This window comes from Podarcis bocagei, assembly GCF_964188305.1.
Source record: "Podarcis bocagei genome assembly, chromosome: 2".
NCBI classification, from domain to species: Eukaryota; Metazoa; Chordata; class Lepidosauria; order Squamata; family Lacertidae; genus Podarcis; species Podarcis bocagei.
In genome coordinates, this window is record NC_138126.1 from 54,199,710 (window position 1) to 54,221,724 (window position 22,015).

Sequence of the window (22,015 nt, forward strand, 5' to 3'; positions counted from 1 at the left end):
CTGGCTCTGCTAGGAAGACCAGCTCCATCAGGCTGGTCCCTCCACTGATTTTTCACCTAACAACAGCCATTCCATCAGGCTAGAATAAAGAGAGATGGAAGCAGGGTTATTTCATTGGCTCTGCTGAGAGAACAGCTGTTTCTAGCAGAGTGCTACCCTTGTCCTTTTACTGTTTATCAATTTTAATTATTCTTAAATTTCCAAACCAGCTTTCTCTAAGGTGGGGTACATGGTTCCCCCTCCCCATTTAATCCTCACAACAACCCTGTGGGGTATGTTTCTCCTTTCACATTCTCTCAGCCCCAGGTCAACCAGTGAGCTTTGTGGTCAAGTGGGGTATAAACCGTGGTCTCCCAGGCCCTAGTCCAACACTCTAACCACTACATCACACTGGCTGATTGTAGTAGCAATGCCTCCAGACACATCTAAAGAAACTAACTGGCTGATATTTGACCCATCTCTTTTCTCAGGGGAAATAATACTTCTTCCACAGCACATTTTGAAGCTAAATAGACAAAGTAGTTCTTGAGTCATGCAACAGTGGAAAAAGTTGTGGTTATCCATATTTTGAGGAGATAAATTGCACTCTAATAACTGTTCTCTGGTCATAACTTCAAACCAATTTCCTGTTACAAAAAATGTCAGACTTCAACATTAATCCACAGTTGAAAAGAGCTTTATAAAATATACCAAAAAATTGAAGTTTATAAAGGTCAACAGCAAAGTCAAATGCGACATCTAATAATAAAACTGCAGCAACTACACCAGGCCAATGTTGCCACCTGGCATTCTTAAGCAGCTGCCATGGGCCTAGCACCCAGGTAGGACTCAATGCTGATACTTGCCCTGATTCCCTTCTTTGTTTTTAACCTCGCTTGATATTCCAAGCAAAGCCAGACAAAAGATTTGTCAGCTTCACCATCCCATTTCCAATACTGGGCCAACCACACGTTTCTGGGAAACTTGCATCCAGGTGATGAAAGAAACAACTTTCCTCCATTGTATTTTCCTTACAATTGTAAAGGAACTCTTGTTGTGGAACAGCAACTGCTACTTAAGTCTCACGGTTGGTGTACGCACACAAACAGACCAGCATAAGAGTTTTTGAGTAATAGGTGTATGTATGTGAGCATATGTGTATGTGTATGCATTTTATTCACAAAAGCTGCTCCTATAACAACCGATCGACTTTGAAGAACCTTACCTCAGCAGCTTGGGTCTCCTGATGCAACAGAGTCAGACCTGTGAGATCTTCCAAGAAGGAATGTGATGAATTAAAAACCTTTGCTAAGAAATTAAAGCCTTCTCTTTCATATTGCTCAAGGACCTGCAAAACAAAAGACAAGAGGGAAGGGTGTTACTCCTTTTTGTTGTTGTTCCAGAACCAAATCCCAAAACTTAAACAGAACAGAGCAGACCAAAACAAAACAAAACAAAACAAAACACGTGGCTGTTAACAAAAGGTGGACAAAATAATAAACAAACATATAAATCACAGCCTCCTAGTTTAATCTTCTATACTGTACAATATAGATTTACTTTTGCCTGTGCCAAAAGTGAACAATAAAATTAATTTAACACTACCCAAATACATATTGCAATACTCGGCTTTTCAAGGATAGACACCTTGCAAATGAATAATGACGATATTCACAGCCACTTGTGAAACTCAGCAGTCTCCCTTGCAACCAGTGCAATTTATATACAGCTGCAATGCAAACATTATCTCAGTTAATTTCTGAATGAAGGAAGCCCAGAGAACAGCTCACATACAGGATATTTTACTTAAAAAAGCAATGAAATTTAGGCTTCAAGACATGAAATTCAATCCTATTTAAGTATGAGCCTTCAAACAGTCATATACCTCCTGTTGCTTGCTCATCTCTTCAGAAGTCTCCAGCTAGGCCTTACATTGCTAAAGGAGGAAACTCAGAGGAATCTCTCTCAGCTGCAACCATTCATTTGCAAATCTGCAGCCAGTGTTGATTGTTTTTAGCTGACAGCATTATACAGCTAATTACACAAGGAGTCCAGGATCCTGAATCAAACTGAATGTCAGGTTTCCATCTTGCAGCACAGCTACCTAGTCAAATTCGTATTCCAGGTAATGTGCATGGTAAGAATGGGGAGGCAGAAAAATGCAGTATAATTCCCAAAGAAATAGCATCAAGTTTTTGTGCTGCGTATAAAAGCAGACACTATTATCAGAGGTTTTCTTTGAAAGCGAGTGGGGAGGCAAATCAGTATTGACTTAAGGAAGTGTTGCTGTTATCCTGTCCAGCGCTGAAGCTAAGCAGGTCTGCCTTTCTAAGGTGCCGGGGGGGGGGGGGGGGACACGCTTGGGAACCATATGTAAGCTGCTCTCAGCATCATAAATAAATGGCCCAAAAATTGAATAAATTGTGAACAGTTCAAGTACCACCACTATAACCTAACGTTAATTTAAAATATAATTTATCCTACCTTCGGTCATAGAAGGTGGAGTTGATTTGATCATTCCATCAGTACAAGTGTTTCTGATTGCCAGATGGAGCGATCTCCCTTGTTTCCCCTCTGTGCACTGCTGTGAAGGTTCTCTTGAACCTCCAGAGCAGATATGGGGGTGGGGGTGGGGAAAGCCCCATTGTGCTGGCTTCTGCTAGCGCACAGGGTTAGTTAAATCTGGCCCAGGGCCTCCATGGTGACTTACAAAAGTAATCGGATGGGCACTAGGGGATTTGATCCGGGAGCAAATTCCTTAAATACAGTGCCACCACAGAGAAGGCCCTATCCTTTGTAGTCACCCAGAGCAGCACCAACAGCTCGATACATGTTATTCAAAACATAGAAATAAGACTGCCCTTGTCTTGATTAGTTAGAAATGGATAAAACAGGAATAAATAACAAGCTCAGGCTGGATTTTTTTTTGGGGGGGTGAGGGCAATATCAGGTGGAAAGAAGGATAGTATGAGGCCAGAAAAGCTCAGGAAAGGCGTCAATAAAACTTCATTGGGTGTTGAAAAAAGGCTTGAAGGAAAATTGGCTCTGTAAACTGAGTGAAAGAGCTAGGTATGAGGAAAAGACAGATGAATGGAACAGAGAGTTAAGGCCCACAGGAGGTATAATGCTAAGGCACTGCTAAAGCAGGGACTTTGAAATATACAGAAGGATTAGGAAATATATATGCATAAAAGTTTTGTGGAGATGAATAGCAATGCTCAGCCTTCCTGGATGGCTTACAGGAGCTGCAACCTCTCCACACAACTGCAGTGCCTGGAGACATCTTAATTGTTGTTTGAATTCAAAGAATGGTGATGAGGATAAAGCAGAACCTAAAGGTGCAAACACTGGAAGAGAAAAGGTAACAGGCTCCCACCCACTGGATTGTCTTAATGTTATGATGGTATAATGTGCACAAAGCAAATTAATTCCACTATCTTAGAGAGGTCGGCAGTTTCTAAAACTATCTTTCAGTATTCTAAGAAGTTATTTAACAGCCTAACCAGATGTATCTATATAGATCATGCCCTACACAGAAGTCAATCTACAAACTCCAGAGCTGCCAGTTATCATCTTCTCGAAGATGTTGATGTTAATCTATTTTGTTGGAAGAACAACACAGAGCACATAAAAATTCAGGCCAGATTTTGGTTATCGATATGCAAGAATCAAAAGACAAGCCTGCTTTCAAAACACTAGCATCACTCAGAAACAAAAATACACACGGATAAAGAAAGCACAAAGCACAGGAACACAATTTTTAACAGATCGGACGCAAAGATCCAATGTGTGAGCAGAAGGGACTTCCATATTGCATTGTAGGCGGGAGGGCTAACTAGTTCCTCCCACATTATAGTCCTCCAAACCCATTGAAAAGCTGCTCCATAGGGCAAGGAACCCTCCAGAACAAAATGTGATGCAAGACACTGGGCTATAGCATGTGGGTGGAAACTGGTAAGAAAACACCTCACCTCGCCCCCTTGCATATGGAAGCACATTCTTCTTGCAGAGAGGATTTTAGCATATTAGCCAAGTGCAGGGAACAACAGCTTGGATATAAAGATGTTTCAGATATTCCAACTCAAGGGAAAGCAAGGGCAGGGAGGAATAATGACAAACTTGGAGTTTGTTATTTCCCCCCTTATGTTGAAGCAGCAATCCCTTAAAGGCTTAAATGATTATGCTCAGGAGATCTCTGGTTTTACTCTTGCCCTGTTATGCTTCTGGGTTTACCCCTGGAGAACTGAATTTCCATTCCTTGGATGGTGTTCCTTTCAGAGCCAGGGAACACTGGCATCTAGCCATACATCTATTCCCTAAGTTTCAAACTGCAGTCTTGAACATGGTTTTAACCTTTCCAGCTCTTTCATGCTCTCTGGGCCTAGTATTCAGCCTTCATTGGCTGAATTGTGCACATAAGCCGCCCTGCTTTATTTCACATATGCATTTCTACATCTCCCCTCACCCTGCTGCCTTCGCTTTCTCTCTCTGACACCTTAACTATGCCTTGCTAATATATGTTGATACGGTTCATTTTCTCAAAGGCATCTATACACCTGAGTTGATGTTCATAGCATAGTATATTTGTTTTGGACATTTACTGCATCTGGAAGTGGAAGAATTCATTTAGACAACTCGGCTAATTTTTGCATTTTTTTTAGTTTAACCACAACATAAAAATGCAACTTTGGAACTTCTAGCTCCCCTTGGGAGTGCAGTCTCAAGACTCAGAGGCTCCTCATTACTGAGTATCTGGACCAAATTACAACTGAGGTTAAATGCATCTTTACATTTTTAATGGGCATGTTTTAGAACATTCAAGCTGTATCTGCTGCAATGGTGGTGCTGATAACTGATTTAAACTATTTCTCCCCTGTTGAAATACCTACTAGTGTGAATTGGGAATTACTCCTAAAGCAGGGATGGGAAAACTACAGCCTTCTGGATGTTGTTGGACACTACAACTCTCAGCATCCCTGAGCACTGGTCATGCTGGCTGGGGACTATGGAAGTTAAGGGGTCACTTGCTTCAGAGGGGGGAAATTTTCATTAGATAGCAGAGAAGGTTCTCTCTCAGACCACATGGAACTGCTTCTCTCAAATACAACCCTGCCTCCCTGTGCACCATGTAGCTTCCCCAAAGCTGCTCCATAGGGTTGGGGCAACCCACAGAACAGAATTAGGGGGAAGGGGAAAAGAAATTCTGTTACACAGCCAAAAGACGGAAGGAGTGCACCAAATACTACCCAGAATGCTTTACCATATATGTCCTGTATATCAAAGTAGTTGAGGAACTGTGTGAGAACAAGTGAAGTGATTCCATCTAGCAGCTGAATAAAGAAGTTATGAAAATGAAACACTGTATTTAATCGAAACACATGTCAATACTTCCTGCCGGAAAATATGGGATACAGTGGTGCCTCGCAAGACGAAAATAATCCGTTCCGCGAGTCTCTTCGTCTAGCGGTTTTTTCGTCTTGCGAAGCACGGCTATTAGCGGATTAGCGGATTAGCGGCTATTAAAGGCTTAGCAGCTTAGCGGCTAAAAGGCTATTAGCGGCTTAGCGGCTTAGAAAAAGGGGGGAAGCGGGGAAAAAATGGCAAGACTCGCAAGACGTTTTCGTCTTGCGAAGCAAGCCCATAGGGAAATTCATCTTGCGAAGCAGCTCAAAAACGGAAAACCCTTTCGTCTAGTGGGTTTTCCGTCTTGCGAGGCATTCGTCTTGCGGGGCACCACTGTAGTGATATTTCACAATTTCAAGGCTAATGAGGAGATGAGACTCTTCCTAGCTGAATATTACTTCAACACAAATATAAAGGGTTTACATATATTTTTTTTCAAAATACTTCCACAATTTTTCAGGTCAATAAAGAATCCAGACATTATCACTATCCTTGGATAAACTAAGCTGGCAAAGCATGAGACTCTTGATCTCAGGGACATGGGTTCAAGTCACAAAATATTGGGCAAAATATTCATGCACTGCATGGGGCTGGTCTAGATGGCCCTCATGGTCCCTTCCAACTCTGCAGTTCTATGACTGATAGGATCTAGCTTGCAAGGTATGTAATCCAGAACCTAGTTCTCTTAGGCCGTGTGTTTTTAAAAATTACTCTTATTATGTAGAAGACAGCATCAGAATCAAAGCCAGCTGTGGTAATTTCCACATGCCTGTACACTTTTGTGCTAGATTTGTGCTCAATCTGCTTGTTAAAATCTGATCAGTTCTACTTGTTTATGCCACACACCACACGGTGTACTAAGGGATTTGTTGACAAGGCAATTATTCTGCCCAATGTATGTGAGCGAATACAAAAGAATGTTGTTTTTTGAGCAATTATTAAGCATTTGGAATTATGACAGACCCGGATGCCATGGGGAAAATACAGTGGTGCCTCGCAAGACGAAAAGAATCCGTTCCGCGAATCTCTTCATCTTGCGGTTTTTTCGTCTTGCGAAGCAAGCCCATTAGCGGCTTAGCGGATTAGTGCTATTTGCGGCTTAGCAGATCAGCTGATAAGCAGCTTAGCGGATCAGCTGATAAGCGGCTTAGCAGATCAGCTGATAAGCGGCTTAGGGGATCAGCTGTTAAGCGGCTTAGCGGATCAGCTGTTAAGCGGCTTAGCGGCTTAGGATCAGCTGATAAGCAGCTTAGCAGCTTGGGAAAAAGGGGGGGAACCCCGCAGGAACTCGCAAAACTTTTTCGTCTTGCGAAGCAAGCCCATAGAAATTCGTTTTGCGAAGCACCTCCAAAACGGAAAACCCTTTCATCTAGCGGGTTTTCCGTCTTGCGAGGCATTCGTCTTGCGAGGTACCACTGTATATGCTAGGAAGAGGCTGGAGCAGTGAAAGGCACAGGAAGCATCACAGGCGGAATGAGTGAAACAGCCAGCAAAAGATCCGTCTCCTGATGGCTAGGCAAAATCTCAACAGACCACGCCCTCTGCCTCAGAAACAATTTGAAAAATTTAAATCTGGCAACTGACTTGTTGGATTCACCGTTAATAATTACGAGAATACGCAAGTGCAGAAATGAAACTGCATCTATATTTATTGTAGTTATAAATGTACTATGTAGCTTTATGGCCACAATAATAAAAATAAAGTTTGTGAAACAGGTGCAAACAGGAAATAGTGGAGCAGGAGGGAAAGAGGATGGGGAAGTCTATGTTGAAATACTTGGAGAGTTACCAACCACAAGTCAGCTATGGCATCATTTTTGGCTGCAATACCCAAACCTGTGGATGTAGAACTGTCTCCTCACTTTCCTGCAATAACTATTTTAAATAAAAAACAATCAGTGTGTGGAAGAAAATACCCTTGGATGTGGCAACTATAACAGCTTCCTCTTATTAATCCATCTATATGAAAGACTGTTGTTTTGGTATCAGCAAGAAGATCTGTAGTGATATGAAAGTGTTTGGTCTATTCCCGAGTGACAGTAAAAGTGCTCATAAATGTCAATACTGAAGTGCATGGCAGATTATTTTTGCAGTGTGATTGATGGCAAGCAGAAATATCTGCCTACTGTATGGCGTGCTCAGAAAGGTATCTGGCCAAGGCACTGAGACTTCTCTCCTCCATCTTGTTTCATTTCAGTTTCCACTTTTGGATTGAAAGGCTCTTTATAAGTTTCAAGTATCACTCATTTGTGTCATTCTGGCTTGCAACACTCTCAAGAGAGCCATATGCTGGCCCTATTTCCTGGCAGGGCTATTCTGTTCATTATTCTTATGGAAAAAGAGTTTCATGCCATCCACGCTGGGTGGATTAAAAACATGCAGCACTCATCTAACTTTAGCAGCTCTGCCTGTACAAGCCCCCAAGAAGTTTGAGGTTCTTGCAAGCAACGCTCTCAACTTTTCCTCAGGATTCTACAGCCCTGGGTCCACTTTAATTTTTATTAATGTTCACTCTTCCTGGTGATTAAAACAAAAAGCAACTGCGAAGAGCTTCAAAAGGATCTCTCCAAACTGAGTGAATGGGCAGTAAAATGGCAGATGTCTTTCAATGTAAACAAGTACAGTGGTACCTCGGGTTACAAACAGTATACAAAGTAAATATAAATGAGTACAGTGGTACCTCGGGTTACATTCGCTTCAGGTTACATATGCTTCAGGTTACAGATTCCACTAACCCAGAAATAGTACCTCGGGTTAAGAACTTTGCTTCAGGATGAGAACAGAAATCGCGTCGCCGCAGCACGGCAGCAGCGGGAGGCCCCATTAGCTAAAGTGGTGTCTCAGGTTAAGAACAGTTTCAGGTTAAAAATGGACCTCCGGAATGAATTAAATTTGTAACCAGAGGTACCACTGTACAAAGTGATACCCCCCTCTCCTTCAGCCCAAAATACAGTGGTACCTCGGGTTAAGAATTTAATTCATTCTGGAGGCCTGTTCTTAACATGAAACTGTTCTTAACCTGAAGCACCACTTTAGCTAATGGGGCCTCCTCCTGCTGCCGCGCCACCGGACCACGATTTCTGTTCTCATCCTGAAGCAAAGTTCTTAACCTGAGGTACTATTTCTGGGTTAGCAGAGTAACCTGAAGCGTCTGTAACCCGAGGTATCACTGTATTCCACTCACATCACAGTTCCTCTTCCTTTACTATAAGTTGACCAAAGTGTTATCACAAAAATGCCTCAGGAGAGGTTTATTTTCTTTTTATTGTATCATAATAGTATATGCAATACTTTGGAGGGCTCCCCCCTTTATATATAGGAAGAACAATGCTAGTGATTTTTACCCAATACCTCTAAGGCAATACCAGTTCCTTTCCCCCCTAATGGAACACCACTTTCCAAAGCCTGAAATGATACCTTTTCCGGCTTTAATTAAAGAGAATTAGATTACACGTTCCTAATAACGTAAGGATGTTAATGTAACATTGTGCCAGAAAAAGATTTATCAAAGGATTTGCTCTTTAAAAAAAAAAAAAAAGAACAGAGGAGAACAGAGAGGAAAGAACTGTGATCTTCCCCTTTCAAAGTTCTTAAAAGAAAGCCCTAAGTGACAAATACCTTCCAAATTAGAAATGTGGAAATATATATATATATATAGAAGCTAAAGCAGCCAAATTCTCAATCCCAGGTTTAACTTTCATAATCTCTATCTCTGTACGTTTGCCAACAACATAAATGACTTATCTAATTTACGTATCTGAAAGCTTTTTAAAGTCTCAGAACTAAATAAATAAATAAACTGCTTTTAAGTTCTGTGGAGCAGAAGTGTGTTACTCGTCTGCTAAAATTGAATTCTTTGTTTAGCTGTTCCGCTCCTTGCAGTGTCACACTCAACAATGGCTTGGATCCTAACTTTCTTTCCATGATTGGAAAAGGGCTTCCCCCTAACGCCGTTCTGTCTGCAGCCCTTGAAAAGCTGTTCTCCTTGGCTGGAAGACCCTTGAGAATTTTACAGTTTTTAAAAAATACAGTCAAGAGAATAGGATGGACCCTAAATCTCTTAGATTTCCAAGGCCACTGTAAAGAGGTGCACCATCAGCATACGACAAGAGCTACTGTACATAATGAAGTTGCCAGCCAGTCACACCTCTGAGGAGAGGGAATTCTACAGCTTAGGGTCTGCCACAGGGAAGACCACCATCTGCTATAAAAGAGTTCTTAGGCTTGGAAATCCTATTTAAACTTGGCACAGTTGAAAAGAAGGGATTTCACATTTCGGCTTCCAGGCACCCAGCAAATTCTGAAGGAATCATCCCTGGCAGAACTCTCACTAGTCCTTAAACTGTAAGGCTCTCTTTTGCCAAACATACATGTCCCGATTCCTTCTGAGCCTCCTTGTGAATCTCAGTTCATTCAAGGTCAGAATAGCTCACTTGGTTTCAGTTCTAGAATCATCTCAGTCCTTCTAGTACAGCTGCCATATTTCCAGTTCTCCAATTCTAGGCACCCTAATTTCCGTATTTTTCAGATTTCTTGATGATGATAATAATAATAATCAGATGTTGAATTAGAAAGGGGTTAAGAAACCTCCACCTACTTCTTTTCTGTGCAAAACTGTCTTCTCCCAATGCTGCTTTGCAGTAAAGCAATGTTGGTCATTGTGCTTCTCCTGTGCACTTTTGCATGTAGCATGTATTTATTTATAAAATTTCTACCCTGCCAACCTAGCAGTTTGAAAGCACGTCAAAGTGCAAGTAGATAAATAGGTACTGCTCCGGCGGGAAGGTAAACGGTGTTTCCGTGTGCTGCTCTGGTTCGCCAGAAGCCGCTTAGTCATGCTGGCCACATGACCCGGAAGCTGTATGCCGGCTCCCTCGGCCAATAAAATGAGATGAGCGCCGCAACCCCAGAGTCGGTCATGACTGGACCTAATGGTCAGGGGTCCCTTTACCTTTACCCTGCCTTTCACTATCAATTGGTCTCAATGTATCTTCCAACAACACAAACACTCAAAGGCAGGGGTCAGCAACCTTTTTCAGCCATGGGCCGGTCCACCGTCCTTCAGACCATGTGGTGGGCCTGACTATATTTTGAAAAAAAATTATGAACGAATTCCTATGCCCCACAAATAACCCAGAGATGCATTTTAAATAAAAGCACACATTCTACTCATGTAAAACACACTGATTCCTGGACTGTCCATGGGCCAGACTGAGAAGGCGATTGGGCCTTAGATTGCCTACCCCTGCTCAAAGGCTAAATAGAAACAAAGACAACACTATAATGTAAGATGCCAAAGTTCAATAAATTAATTCCCTATTCCCTTTCATAGGCTACAGTGTCGTTCATAATATGGCATTTTCTTAAGCATAGGAGCTCCTTACCATATTCCTTGCTTTATATAGTTTGGTCGTAATGCTAAACCATAGTTTATTAACTCTGTGAACAAACCTGAGTGAGCCCCTGGATCACATGCTCCCCTCCCTCCCAGTTGCAAGCAGATGAGAAACATATATTTACTAGTTTAAATTAACTGCAGTTTGTCATTATGTCTGAACGCGATCAAATGTGGTTACTGATCTGGGCTTGTTTCAATAAAGCACAGTTTAAACTTACCAAAGATCCCAGGTCAGATGTAATGTCAAAGTGTGGTTAAGCTTAAACAAGAAAGCAGATTCTTCCAATTTTTTCCTCTTGGCCTCACTGGAGAAAAAGGTAATGTTTTTTTCACGTAGTGCTAAACTACAGTTTAGCAATTCAGCCAAACCAGGACTATTGTTCCTATTTACAAGTAAAACTCATAATCGTACGAGCCAAGATGTTCTTCTTGCTTAGGATGAGATTACCACTTTAAAATTATGTGACCAGCTTTCGGTTCCCAGACTGGGGACCAGGCCATATTGTACCATACATAAGATTACACTGCAAATAGACCACTGCAAACGTGCCCAGCCACGTACATTGGACAAACAAACAGACGAATAAATGCACGTATCGCAGAACACAAGAATGCCGTCAAAAAAGAAGAAAAAACTTCCTCTCTTTACCAACACATGAAAGAAACAGGACACGAAATTAATTTTGCAGATTCCAAATTGCTCTTTAACATGGAACATCACCACAAGAGAATAATCATGGAAGCCATCGAGATAGAGAAACACCCTCACAACATGAACAAGCGTGACGACACGTCCCGCCTGCCAGACATCTGGAAATTAGCCCTCCCCACAAAAACCGACACCAGAACCAGAGGCACACAGAACGCCATCTCCAATCAACCACACCAGACCCAAACCCAGACCCTCTCCACAGATAAATTACAGATACCACCCAGTAGCCAAACAATAGTGGCACCTCCGGATGCTGCACCCCCCTGCAATCCCTACACAGATCTGGCTGGCACAGGGCACAAAACCACAGCTCGCCCCTATACACGAAGCCAAGCCAGAGCACAACTAAGTGCAGTACAGCCATCTTCTCAGAAAAACTCTTCTCAGAAAAACTCAAAAAAACTCTTCACAAGCTCAAGAGGTCAAGACACGAAAGCTTTAGCAACTAATCCACACCTAATGACCCTCCTAAGTGGTACTCAGAATATCACTCAAGAAATCACTCAAGATATCCCTCAAGTAATTAACGAACAAAAGAAGAAAAGGCACAATAACCTGGGAACTTCCTCTCTGCCCAGAACGTTGGAGGCTATACACCACACCCCCTCAACAGTATTTATAGGAACTCAAACACTGAGATCCTGCTCTGTTCTAGTAACAAGAAGCCGAAAGCACCAGCCTGAAGATGACGAGTGAGACCTCGTCGAAACGTCGCCTAGACACCCCAACTCTTACACGGGAAGATACCCGAAAACACCAAAACCTACGAAAGCATATATATATATATATATATATTGCAGACTAAGATGACTATCAACAACCAGGTTCCAGTAGTTCCTGCAAGGTCTTAAAAAGGACAGCCAATTTTTTTAAACACGATGAAAGCACTCAAATTAATGTCTTCACTGTGAAACAAAGCTAGGCTTGCATTGTGTGGATAAGTGGCTAGATGCCCAGAGTGAAGAACCAAATCTATTTGTTAGATAGTACAGCTGTGCAAAATGACACATGATCGAGAGTTGTCAAGGACCATTTTACAGAGAATTCATTTTAAACCAAGGCTTTTAAAATACATCTGTGTTTCTTTTCAAAAAAGCACAGGCAATTCCCCCTCCCCACAACTGACTAGAATGAGAGTATGGGATAACAGTTCCTTTTCTTTCAGGCTGCAAAGCCTTTGTTCTCTTAAGTGGCTTTGTATGAGTAATTCAGTTCTTATGTTACATTTGAAATCCATGGAGGAAGTAACTTCATGTATTTGCTAGATCTTTATTTTGCTTATAAGAGCTACGAAAAACATCAGTATTAGTCTGCGGAAGGTGAAAAGTGACCTTCCAGCATTTTAAACTTGGCTAGCCTTTTTCTGCCTATCAACAAACTTGGATGGCCTTAAATTGGAAGGCAAAATTGTTTTGACGTACATGCCACTTTTTCTTCCATCTTCACTCATGTAGGCACAAAGAAGCATTAACTCTTCTTTTGTCCCACTAAATGCTGGATAAATGCATCTTGAGCACCACAAAAATTGTGCCTCACATACAGGCTGCCAATATTTCCAAGTCCCCTGCAACTGGGAACATTACCAATACTGTTCCATTTACCAAAACAGCCTCAAATGTCCTAAGCTGTGAGAAATTTTCAAGCAACCTTTGCAGTAAAAAATAATAATGTGTGGGATGTGGGTAGCTCTGTGGTCTAGGGCTTGCTGATCATAAGGTCGGTGGTTCAAATCCCTGCGACGGGGTGAGCTCCCGTTGCTCAGTCCCTGCTCCTGCCAACCTAGCAGTTTCAAAGCACATCAAAGTGCAAGTAGATAAATAGGTACCGCTCCGGCAGGAAGGTAAATGGCATTTCCACGCGCTGCTCTGGTTCGCCAGAAGCGGCTTAGTCATGCTGGCTCCCTCAGCCAATAAAGCGAGATGAGCGCCTCAGAGTTGTCCGCGACTGGACCTAACGGTCAGGGGTCCCTTTACCTTTACTCTAAAAAATGAACTATAGAGCCTTCAATTTATAAGCGTAGTATTAATTGGTAATTCACAATGTTTTATGCACAATAAATCAAGCATGCTATAGAAGACATCACACCTCAGTTCTGAATGCATTTACTTGGAAGTATGCACCCCTAATTTCAACTGAACTTGCATGTCAACAGCTATGTTTAGAATCGTAGCTTAAGAATGAAGAATTCCCTCAAATAAACCCTACAGTGCCTTGTACTATCACTGATATTTCATAAGGAGCCAAATAAATTTCAAAGCACTAAAAATTTTGAAGCACTGTGAAATGGTGCTCTACTTTTTACTATTCACATTTTCAGAAATGTGATATCGCAGTTTCTTTTAAGCTTGACAGTTGTAATCTCCGTATCTCTTTAGGTTTTTTTAATAACTACTTTAAATAATCAAACCACACTGCAGTGATTCCATTTGCGTTGTATCTCTGCCTACTGATTTTTCAAAAGATTCACAAGACATCAGTATAGATACATGTTGATTCTTTTGCCTCATCTGTTAAACATCTCTTTTTAAATCATATTTTCTTTTTAAAAAGAAACTAGTACTGAATTCAGGATGTACCTTTTAAGAAAAGAGAGGAAAGGATACCTTCAATTAGCTTTAGTTACTCTATGGTGGTGATGTATATATGGTTGGTTAAGCAGCTGAGATTAAGCTACAGTTATTCCTGATGAACAGTCCAGAAACACTCTTCAGCACTGGCACAAATGAAGCTTGGGTATACTTACTACGCTGTTTTGCAACAATCACCCAAGTGGCTGCACATGATCACTAATCTTAGAGGCAGCTGTTTGTCATTCCAGTCATAACAGTTGTACTGCTAATAAGGGTGGTGATTATGGAAGACAAATTCAGGCCCAAATTAAGGTACTGGCTTCACAGCGGACATCAAAAGTCCTCATTGGCTACCTTATGGAACTGAAGATCTATCTGACAGAAGTGTAACTTGGACCTTGATTGTTCAGTTCTCTTTCTGACACAGTTGCAACATGAATACCAAAAGAAATATGGCAATTTCTGGAACTGAATAAGTATGAAATGGAATCTCTTAAGATGCCTATACAGGTCCTTTCATATCTTATCAGCTGTATATCTATACTGAAAAAATGGATGCAAGATTTTAAAAGAGATCGCATCACTAAAAGAAAAAAAAGATTTAAGAAATTATTCGTAGTTTCAAGCACCAAGAAACTTTCAGCCAGAAACATGGGGAGTGTCAGTATTGAAATGACAATTTAATGCAATGAATTTTATGCATTAAATGACAATTTAATGAAATGACAATTTAATGCATTATGAAGAGGGGAAAGTGTACAGAACTGAACTGCCGTAGTTACATTTGTCATTGGCATCAGAAATCTTGATCCTATGAGGCAACAAAGCATATTTTGATTCTAAAAATTCAAGCTGAACATGTAAATAAATGTTACTTTTATACTGTAAGGAAATACATGTACCCTTGAAGCAACCTTTTCAGCAGAAAAAGTAATTTAATATTCTCACCACATGAAAAGTGATCACTATGGGAATAGCACAGCTGTTAAAACCCAAGTCAGATTTTATTAAATCATCAAACCTGTTTATGTAAAGCAGGGCTCTTAAAATGACCACAATGAGGAAATCATTTCCTAACACATCTCTCCCCATCCCTCCCAAATTTTTTTCAGAAACCTGAAACAGGGAAAAGGTTCCATCTGCATTTTACTTCCACACTTTGGGCAGGGGCATGGAAAAGAAAATCAAAGCATTTCTATCGTTTCAGTTGTATCAGTCATGTAAGCTAATTCTCACATAGCAGAAGGGGGGGGGGGACTGGGACGGAGGCAATGGCAGCTTGCCTGAGGCCTCTTAGTATGTTCTCAGATGAAGTAATATTTGAACCAGAGGCTTCCTGGCTCACAGCTCATGCTCTCATACGTTATGAGGAATTTGAACAGCAAATGTCAGGAAGGTTATTGTAGTCTTGACAAAGTACAGCAGTTATATTAGAAAGACTGACTGGCATTCCACTGCAAGAGGCAAATTTATAGCAGGAAAGGTTCCACTTTTTTTATAAGGCCTTTCTTATATTATGTCCCTGACCCCAACCCAAGTCCCAAAACCACCTTGGAAGGCCTTAGATATTTAAAATTGGTGTATGAAGGATGTGCTGTTGTTTTCTGGAATTAAAGAGAAATGCCGGCAATGAATCTGGCATGACTGAAATCATAGCACTTAATGTGCGAGCCAGATTATGAGTCACACCTACTCAGCATTCACAGCAATATATCCCAGTCAAGGTGATTGCTTAAACATGGACTTACCCTAGAAAACTGCTGCAGAACTGAGAAGGCCTCAAAGGCTGATTGTGAACGTATGTTTGATTTAGTCTACACTAAATGTCAAACTTCTGAGTAAGAAGAAGCCAAATCATGAGAATAATTCATTACACTGGTGCATGTTTGCATAGTGTACTCTGGTTAGCATGTATGTGTCATTTATTTTGCCAAAGTATGATAGTAAGGATTAAGGGAGAAGAAAAGGAATGGGCTTCTGGGCGTGAGAGGAGAAAATGAATACGGGGCAGCTAAAGAGTTCATTTGGGGCCAGCCAGCTGTAAGGGTCAATCAGCCTCTTTTGGGGGCACAATCAGAAGGAGCGAGTGATAGATAAAGGCAGAAATTGAGACCTGAAAGTTGCAATAAGATTTTTAAAAATGGCATCGGCCCAGCATACCTGAAGGAGTGTCTCCACCCCCATCGTTCTGCCCAGACACTGAGGTCCAGCACTGAGGGCCTTCTGGCGGTTCCCTTCCCGAGAGAAGTAAGGTTACAGGGAACCAGGCAGAGGGCCTTCTTGGTAGTGGTGCCCACCCTGTGGAACACCCTCCCATCAGATGTCAAAGAGATAAACAATTATCTGACATTTAGAAAACATCTGAAGGCAGTTTAGGGAAGTTTTTAATGACTGATGTTTTAATGTATTTTTAATCTTTGTTGGAACGTGGGTGGCGCTGTGGGTAAAACCTCAGTGCCTAGGACTTCGGTCCCTGCTCCTGCCCACCTAGCAGTTCAAAAGCACCCCTAAGTGCAAGTAGATAAATAGGTACCGCTTTATAGCAGGAAGGTAACAGCATTTCCGTGCGCTGCACTGGTGCTGGCTCGCCAGAGCAGCTTTGTCACGCTGGCCATGTGACCCGGAAGTGTCTCCGGACAGCGCTGGCTCCCGGCCTCTTAAGCGAGATGAGCACGAAACCCCAGAGTCGGTCACGACTGACCCGTACGGGCAGGGGTACCTTTACCTTTACCTTTTAATCTTTGTTGGAAGCTGCCCAGAGTGGCTGAGGAAACCCACCCAGATGGGCAGGGTATAAATAATAAAAGTACAGTGGTACCTCGGGTTACATACGCTTCAGGTTACATATACTTCAGCTTACAGACTCCGCTAACCCAGAAATAGTACCTCAGGTTAAGAACTTTGCTTCAGGACGAGAACAGACATTGCCCAGCAGCGGCGCGGTGGCAGCAAGAGGCCCCATTAGCTAAAGTGGTGCTTCAGGTTAAGAACAGTTTCAGGTTAAGAATGGACCTCCAGAACGAATTAAGTACGTAACCCGAGGTACCACTGTATTAGCCCTAGCAACTGGGTAGTTGGGTTCCACCTCAGACAGAAAAATATTTTGGCTAGTACTGAGCTCATTTTCACCCTGAGTTTGAGGCTAGGCCAATAGGGGAAAGTGGCGGAGTTCAGCAAACAGATTGCGGGCATCTTTGGAGAATATCTTAGAAGTGCAGTATTGCATGATTTCCCCCATGCTTTTCCAGAAACAACAGAAGAATAGGACCAAGGGGAATCCATTAGAACTCCTTTCCACACTAACATTTGCTCTCCTGGGAACTAGAACAAAATGGAAAGAAGCTATGGGATGGGCTCTTTCCAACCAACATTCAAAGTCTGCCATTTCCAGAGTGATAAGGAAAGGATACATGTTACAGAGGTTTCCACATTCCTAAGCTTATCCAAAGTGGCTTAACAACAAACTTGACAATTATTACTTAGCTTCAAGCACTATCAATCACTGGAAAGGAGTGGAAGAAGGTACATGCTACATCAACTGAGACATGGAAGGAGAAGGGCCAGTGAAGACACACACTTCTATAAACAACAACAATCTCATCCTGCTCTCAGCCCGGCCCCACCTGTCTCCCTTCTTGCTTGCAAACAATCCAGGGGGGTTGCACGGCCTGTCAGCTTCTTTCTCCTACAAGTGTTGCCTCAGCAGGGAGGAAGGTGGCTTCAAAACTAGAATTAGTTGGTCCTGCCTAGCACTGGCTTTGACTCTGGCTACTTTTGGTCTTCCTGCCTTCCGCACTCCCACTTGCCACCACAAATTCTGGCTTTGGAAGGAGGAGAGATGGTGGTAATGAGGCAGGTCACCTCCGTTGACAGCTGGACTCACCTCCATTAGAAAGACTTTGTGAAGGATACATATACAGTGGTACCTTGGGTTACATACGCTTCAGGTTACATACGCTTCAGGTTACACACTCCGCTAAGCCAGAAATAGTGCTTCAGGTTAAGAACTTTGCTTCAGGATAAGAATAGAAATCGGGCTCTGGCAGCGCGGCGGCAGCAGGAGGCCCCATTAGCTAAAGTGGTGCTTCAGGTTAAGAACGGACCTCCGGAATGAATTAAGTACTTAACCCGAGGTACCACTGTGTGTGTGTGTGTGTGTGTGTGCGTGTGTGTAATATTTTTTAATAAAAAAATTAAATGACTGCCCGTAACAGTGGTGACAGCAGCAGGGTTATTTTCATTCAACACAGAGCTAAAAAATGAAGATATTATTCACTGCCTTGTACAGGTAAAAGAGAGGTTTTTCATTTAAGACAATTGACTTGGAAATTCCATATTTAAAGGAGGGTAGAAAATTACTTAAGATTATATTGGCTAAGAAAGGTTTAGTTCGTGGCACAATGCTCAACAGTGACATAAAGTACACATCTCAAAATAAACAAAGGAAAGGCTTGCATGTAAAAAACGCAACAGTGATAAAGCAGAAGCATTGTTTTGAGGAAAAAACAGTTTAAATTAAAAACCAAACTTACTCTGGGAGAACAGGCAGTGCATTTGTCAAAAGCCAGGCTGACGGGAAGGACGTTATCAAATCTTGATAAAAACCCTCGAATCTGCAAGTCAAAGAGATAGGCAGCAATAAGATATTAATATTGTGCTGGCTGAGTATTGCAAGCACCATCTTTTGAAGAAAGTATAGCCAAGATGCCCATTATTTGTGGCACAAGTAGACAGACTTCAGCAGGCCTTTCTGCTGAAACTGACTAGGCACATGATATGTTTTGGTTGTGCAGGTAGGAGGACTAGCATGCATTTTTATCTCACTGTATACAGAAACAGCACCACCTGGAGTTGAAACTTCTTGACTGCAGCAAGCAACAACTGAGAGAAAAGAAGAAAGCATGACGACTGTTGCTACTGAATGTATTGTTCAGGTTCTTGCTCTGCAGCCATTCTGAAATGGAAAAGGTGCACACACTTCTGTTTCCTGCTGCTTAATACTAACCAATTCTGTGTATTACAGAAGTTGTGTGTGCAACTGAAATTTCCAGTCAGCCAGCCAGCTTTAATAAGCCCTTCAGGAGGAACAAAGAAGGTAATGTGATCCTGTAGACCAATAAAAGGGATCACCTTTCTTAGTTTTATCTCTTTCCTCCTCAGTGGCTAAAACAGTAATCGCACTGAAGCAAGAGTTCTGTGGCTGACATCTGTGTGTTCTTAAAAGCATGGTTTCATTTTCTTTAAAAAAACCAAACCATGACTGAGCAGAATCATTAATCCAGAATGGAGAACGGGACCAGTTCTTACAGGTATTTGTTTACAGTAGTTCAATTGCTACTCTGATTGTGAATACAGCATCCACAGATCTATCAAATCCTTGTAAATCTTTTCCAATCCTGTAAGAGTAAAGGATCAAACACTTCAATTCTAAATGTCTTGGCGGGGGGGGGGGGGTAACGATCTTTGAATCTTTTAACTGCATGATGCAAACTGTAGTACAGTGGTGCCTCGCAAGACGAAAATAATTCGTTCCGCGAGTCTTTTAGTCTTGCGATGTTTTTCGTCTTGCGAAGCACGGTCCGTCGCAACTGCGCCTCTTCAAGCGGCTTTAAGAAAAAAGCGCAAGATGTTTTCGTCTTGCGAAGCAAGCCCATAAGGAAATTCGTCTAGCGAAGCAACGCAAAACCGAAAAACCCTTTCGTCTAGCGAGTTTTTCGTCTTGCGAGGCATTCGTCTTGCGGGGCACCACTGTACCTTCCCAAACTCACTTGTTACATGTCCGTTATTGTTTAAATTATGGTATCCTTGCTCAGATTCTTTTGCAACTGGAATTGCAAATAATATACTATTATATAAACCAGCTTATTTTAAGAATATACTTATATAAATATAAATAAACATAAATACTTATATAAATAGTAACAGACTGAACATGACTACGTTAAAGTATATATTCAGAAAATCAGCCTATATGAATTTGACATATGCCTTCTTACTTCAATCACAGTATTTGATATATTGCTACTGTTTAGGTTACCTACATCTTACCCTGCACCAATATGGCCAGTGCAAGAGGGATGACCCCTTTTAATTTTGAAGTGTCTTTAAAGGAAACAAAATTATTGAACTGGTTCTTTAAACAGACTATTAACTACCTTGCTTTGTAATCTTAAAAAAACATTATCAAAACAACAGTGGGTATTTTATTCTGAAGCAAAAACTGTGGGCAAAGAATAAACTGAGCTGATATTAAGATGTTGAAGAGGGCATGTAGTAAGAAAAATAAAAATTAAAGACTAAATTAATACCCATCCAGGCCATTGCGGTGTCATGGTTAGAGTGTGGGACAACAACCTGGGGGATAAGGGTTCAAATCCTGGGTGACTCTGGGCTGTTCAATGCTTCTCCACCTAACCTACACCACAGGGTTGTACTGGGCATTAAATGGGGGGGGGGAGAGAACCATGTATGGCACCTTGAGCTCTTTGGAGGAAAAGGTGGGATATAAATGAAATAAATAAACAAAGAATATAAACAAATGAAATAAATAAATAAATAAATAAATAAATAAATAAATAATAAAAAAAATCTCTGCCACAGAAGGTTCAGAGTTACAACCCTTAAGAAATTCTCTGCTAACAAGGAAATAATTTTACTAATAATTTTTGTGATATAGTTATGTGCATTTGTGTACAGTTTGTGAAACATTCAGAGAAGATGACTGCTTCACAGCAAGAAGACCTTAAAGGGCAAGAAGAAAAATACTACTATGAGAGGAAAAGATCAAATTAATTAGCTTCTGATCCACCATCAAAATTTGCCCTGATTCAGATAAGCATTAGAAGAGAGAGCTCTGGCCCAAAGAAAGCTCTCCCTCCTAATTCTAAATGGATATGGTATCAGCAAACAGAAGTGGGATAGTATTACATCTTCTTAGCCAGCAGGAAAGCATTTGTGAAAACAATGAGGAAAAAAGAAAAAACTGACCATAAAGGATAGCATGTTGCAGTTCAACTAACTATGCATCATTGTACAATCAACTCTTGAAAGCACACACACACACACACAAACCCTGATGATTTCTTAGCACTTTGTACAACTTAGCTTTTACAAGCTAGTCTTATCTCAATCTATTTCCTTGCTGAAAAGAGCAAAAGGGTAGTTTTGAAAACGTTAACAGCACTAACAAGTAACAGGAGAATTGTCGGGGTCACTTAAGAGGCAGCATCCACTGGTGACTTAAAAAACCCAATAGTAATTGCACTTTTAAAAACCCCAAAAGCTAGTCTTAGTATAATAATCAGTTCAATTACCAATAATTAAAAAGGAAAGCTCTTGCATAAACAGGTCACTGGATGTCATAGCAAGTGGATTTAACTAGTTAACAATATTGGGTTACATCCAACTAAACCATTGCAAGCCCAGAACGTCTCCTGAAATTGCAGCAGAACTTAACCCTCCACCTCAACGCTCTTCAAATCTGCTTTGTGGGGCGTGTCTTCCAACCCTCTGAGGCAGATTTAGGGACAGCTGAGGGGGCTCAAATAAGGCAAAGGAGGAGGAAGAAGTAGAAGAAGAGTCTGGGTTTGATATCCCGCTTTATCACTACCCGAAGGAGCCTCAAAGCGGCTAACATTCTCCTTTCCCTTCCTCCCCCACAACAAAGACTCTGTGAGGTGAGTGGGGCTGAGAGACTTCAGAGAAGTGTGACTAGCCCAAAGTCACCCAGCAGCTGCATGTGGAGGAGCGGAGACGCGAACCCAGTTCACCAGATTACGAGTCCACCACTCTTAACCACTACACCACACTGGTTATATTGCAGAGGCAACATTTATTCTCCTTGTGCGATAATTTAGCTGGATATAATCTTTTGTAAGGGGGTGGGGTGAACCTCAGGCTCAAGGGCAGCCCTAGCCCTCAGAACCCTCCACAGACCACATCCCCTCTCCTCTC

The 22,015-nt window shown here is 41.6% G+C and overlaps 1 protein-coding gene across 1 annotated transcript in view; it reads right to left on the reverse strand.

Annotated features, from left to right (window-relative positions):
* Positions 1 to 1,171: 1,171 nt before the first annotated feature.
* Positions 1,172 to 22,015, reverse strand: part of ATG7 (autophagy related 7) — a gene marked incomplete at its 3' end in the record, with an annotated part of 44,398 nt that continues 23,554 nt past the window's right edge. The window contains exons 16-17 of the mRNA XM_081180634.1: positions 18,595 to 18,675; positions 1,172 to 1,327 (exon numbers count right to left, since the gene is read on the reverse strand). Coding sequence (XP_081036760.1) covers positions 1,172 to 1,327; positions 18,595 to 18,675 — 237 coding nt within the window. The remainder of the gene's footprint in view (positions 1,328 to 18,594; positions 18,676 to 22,015) is intronic.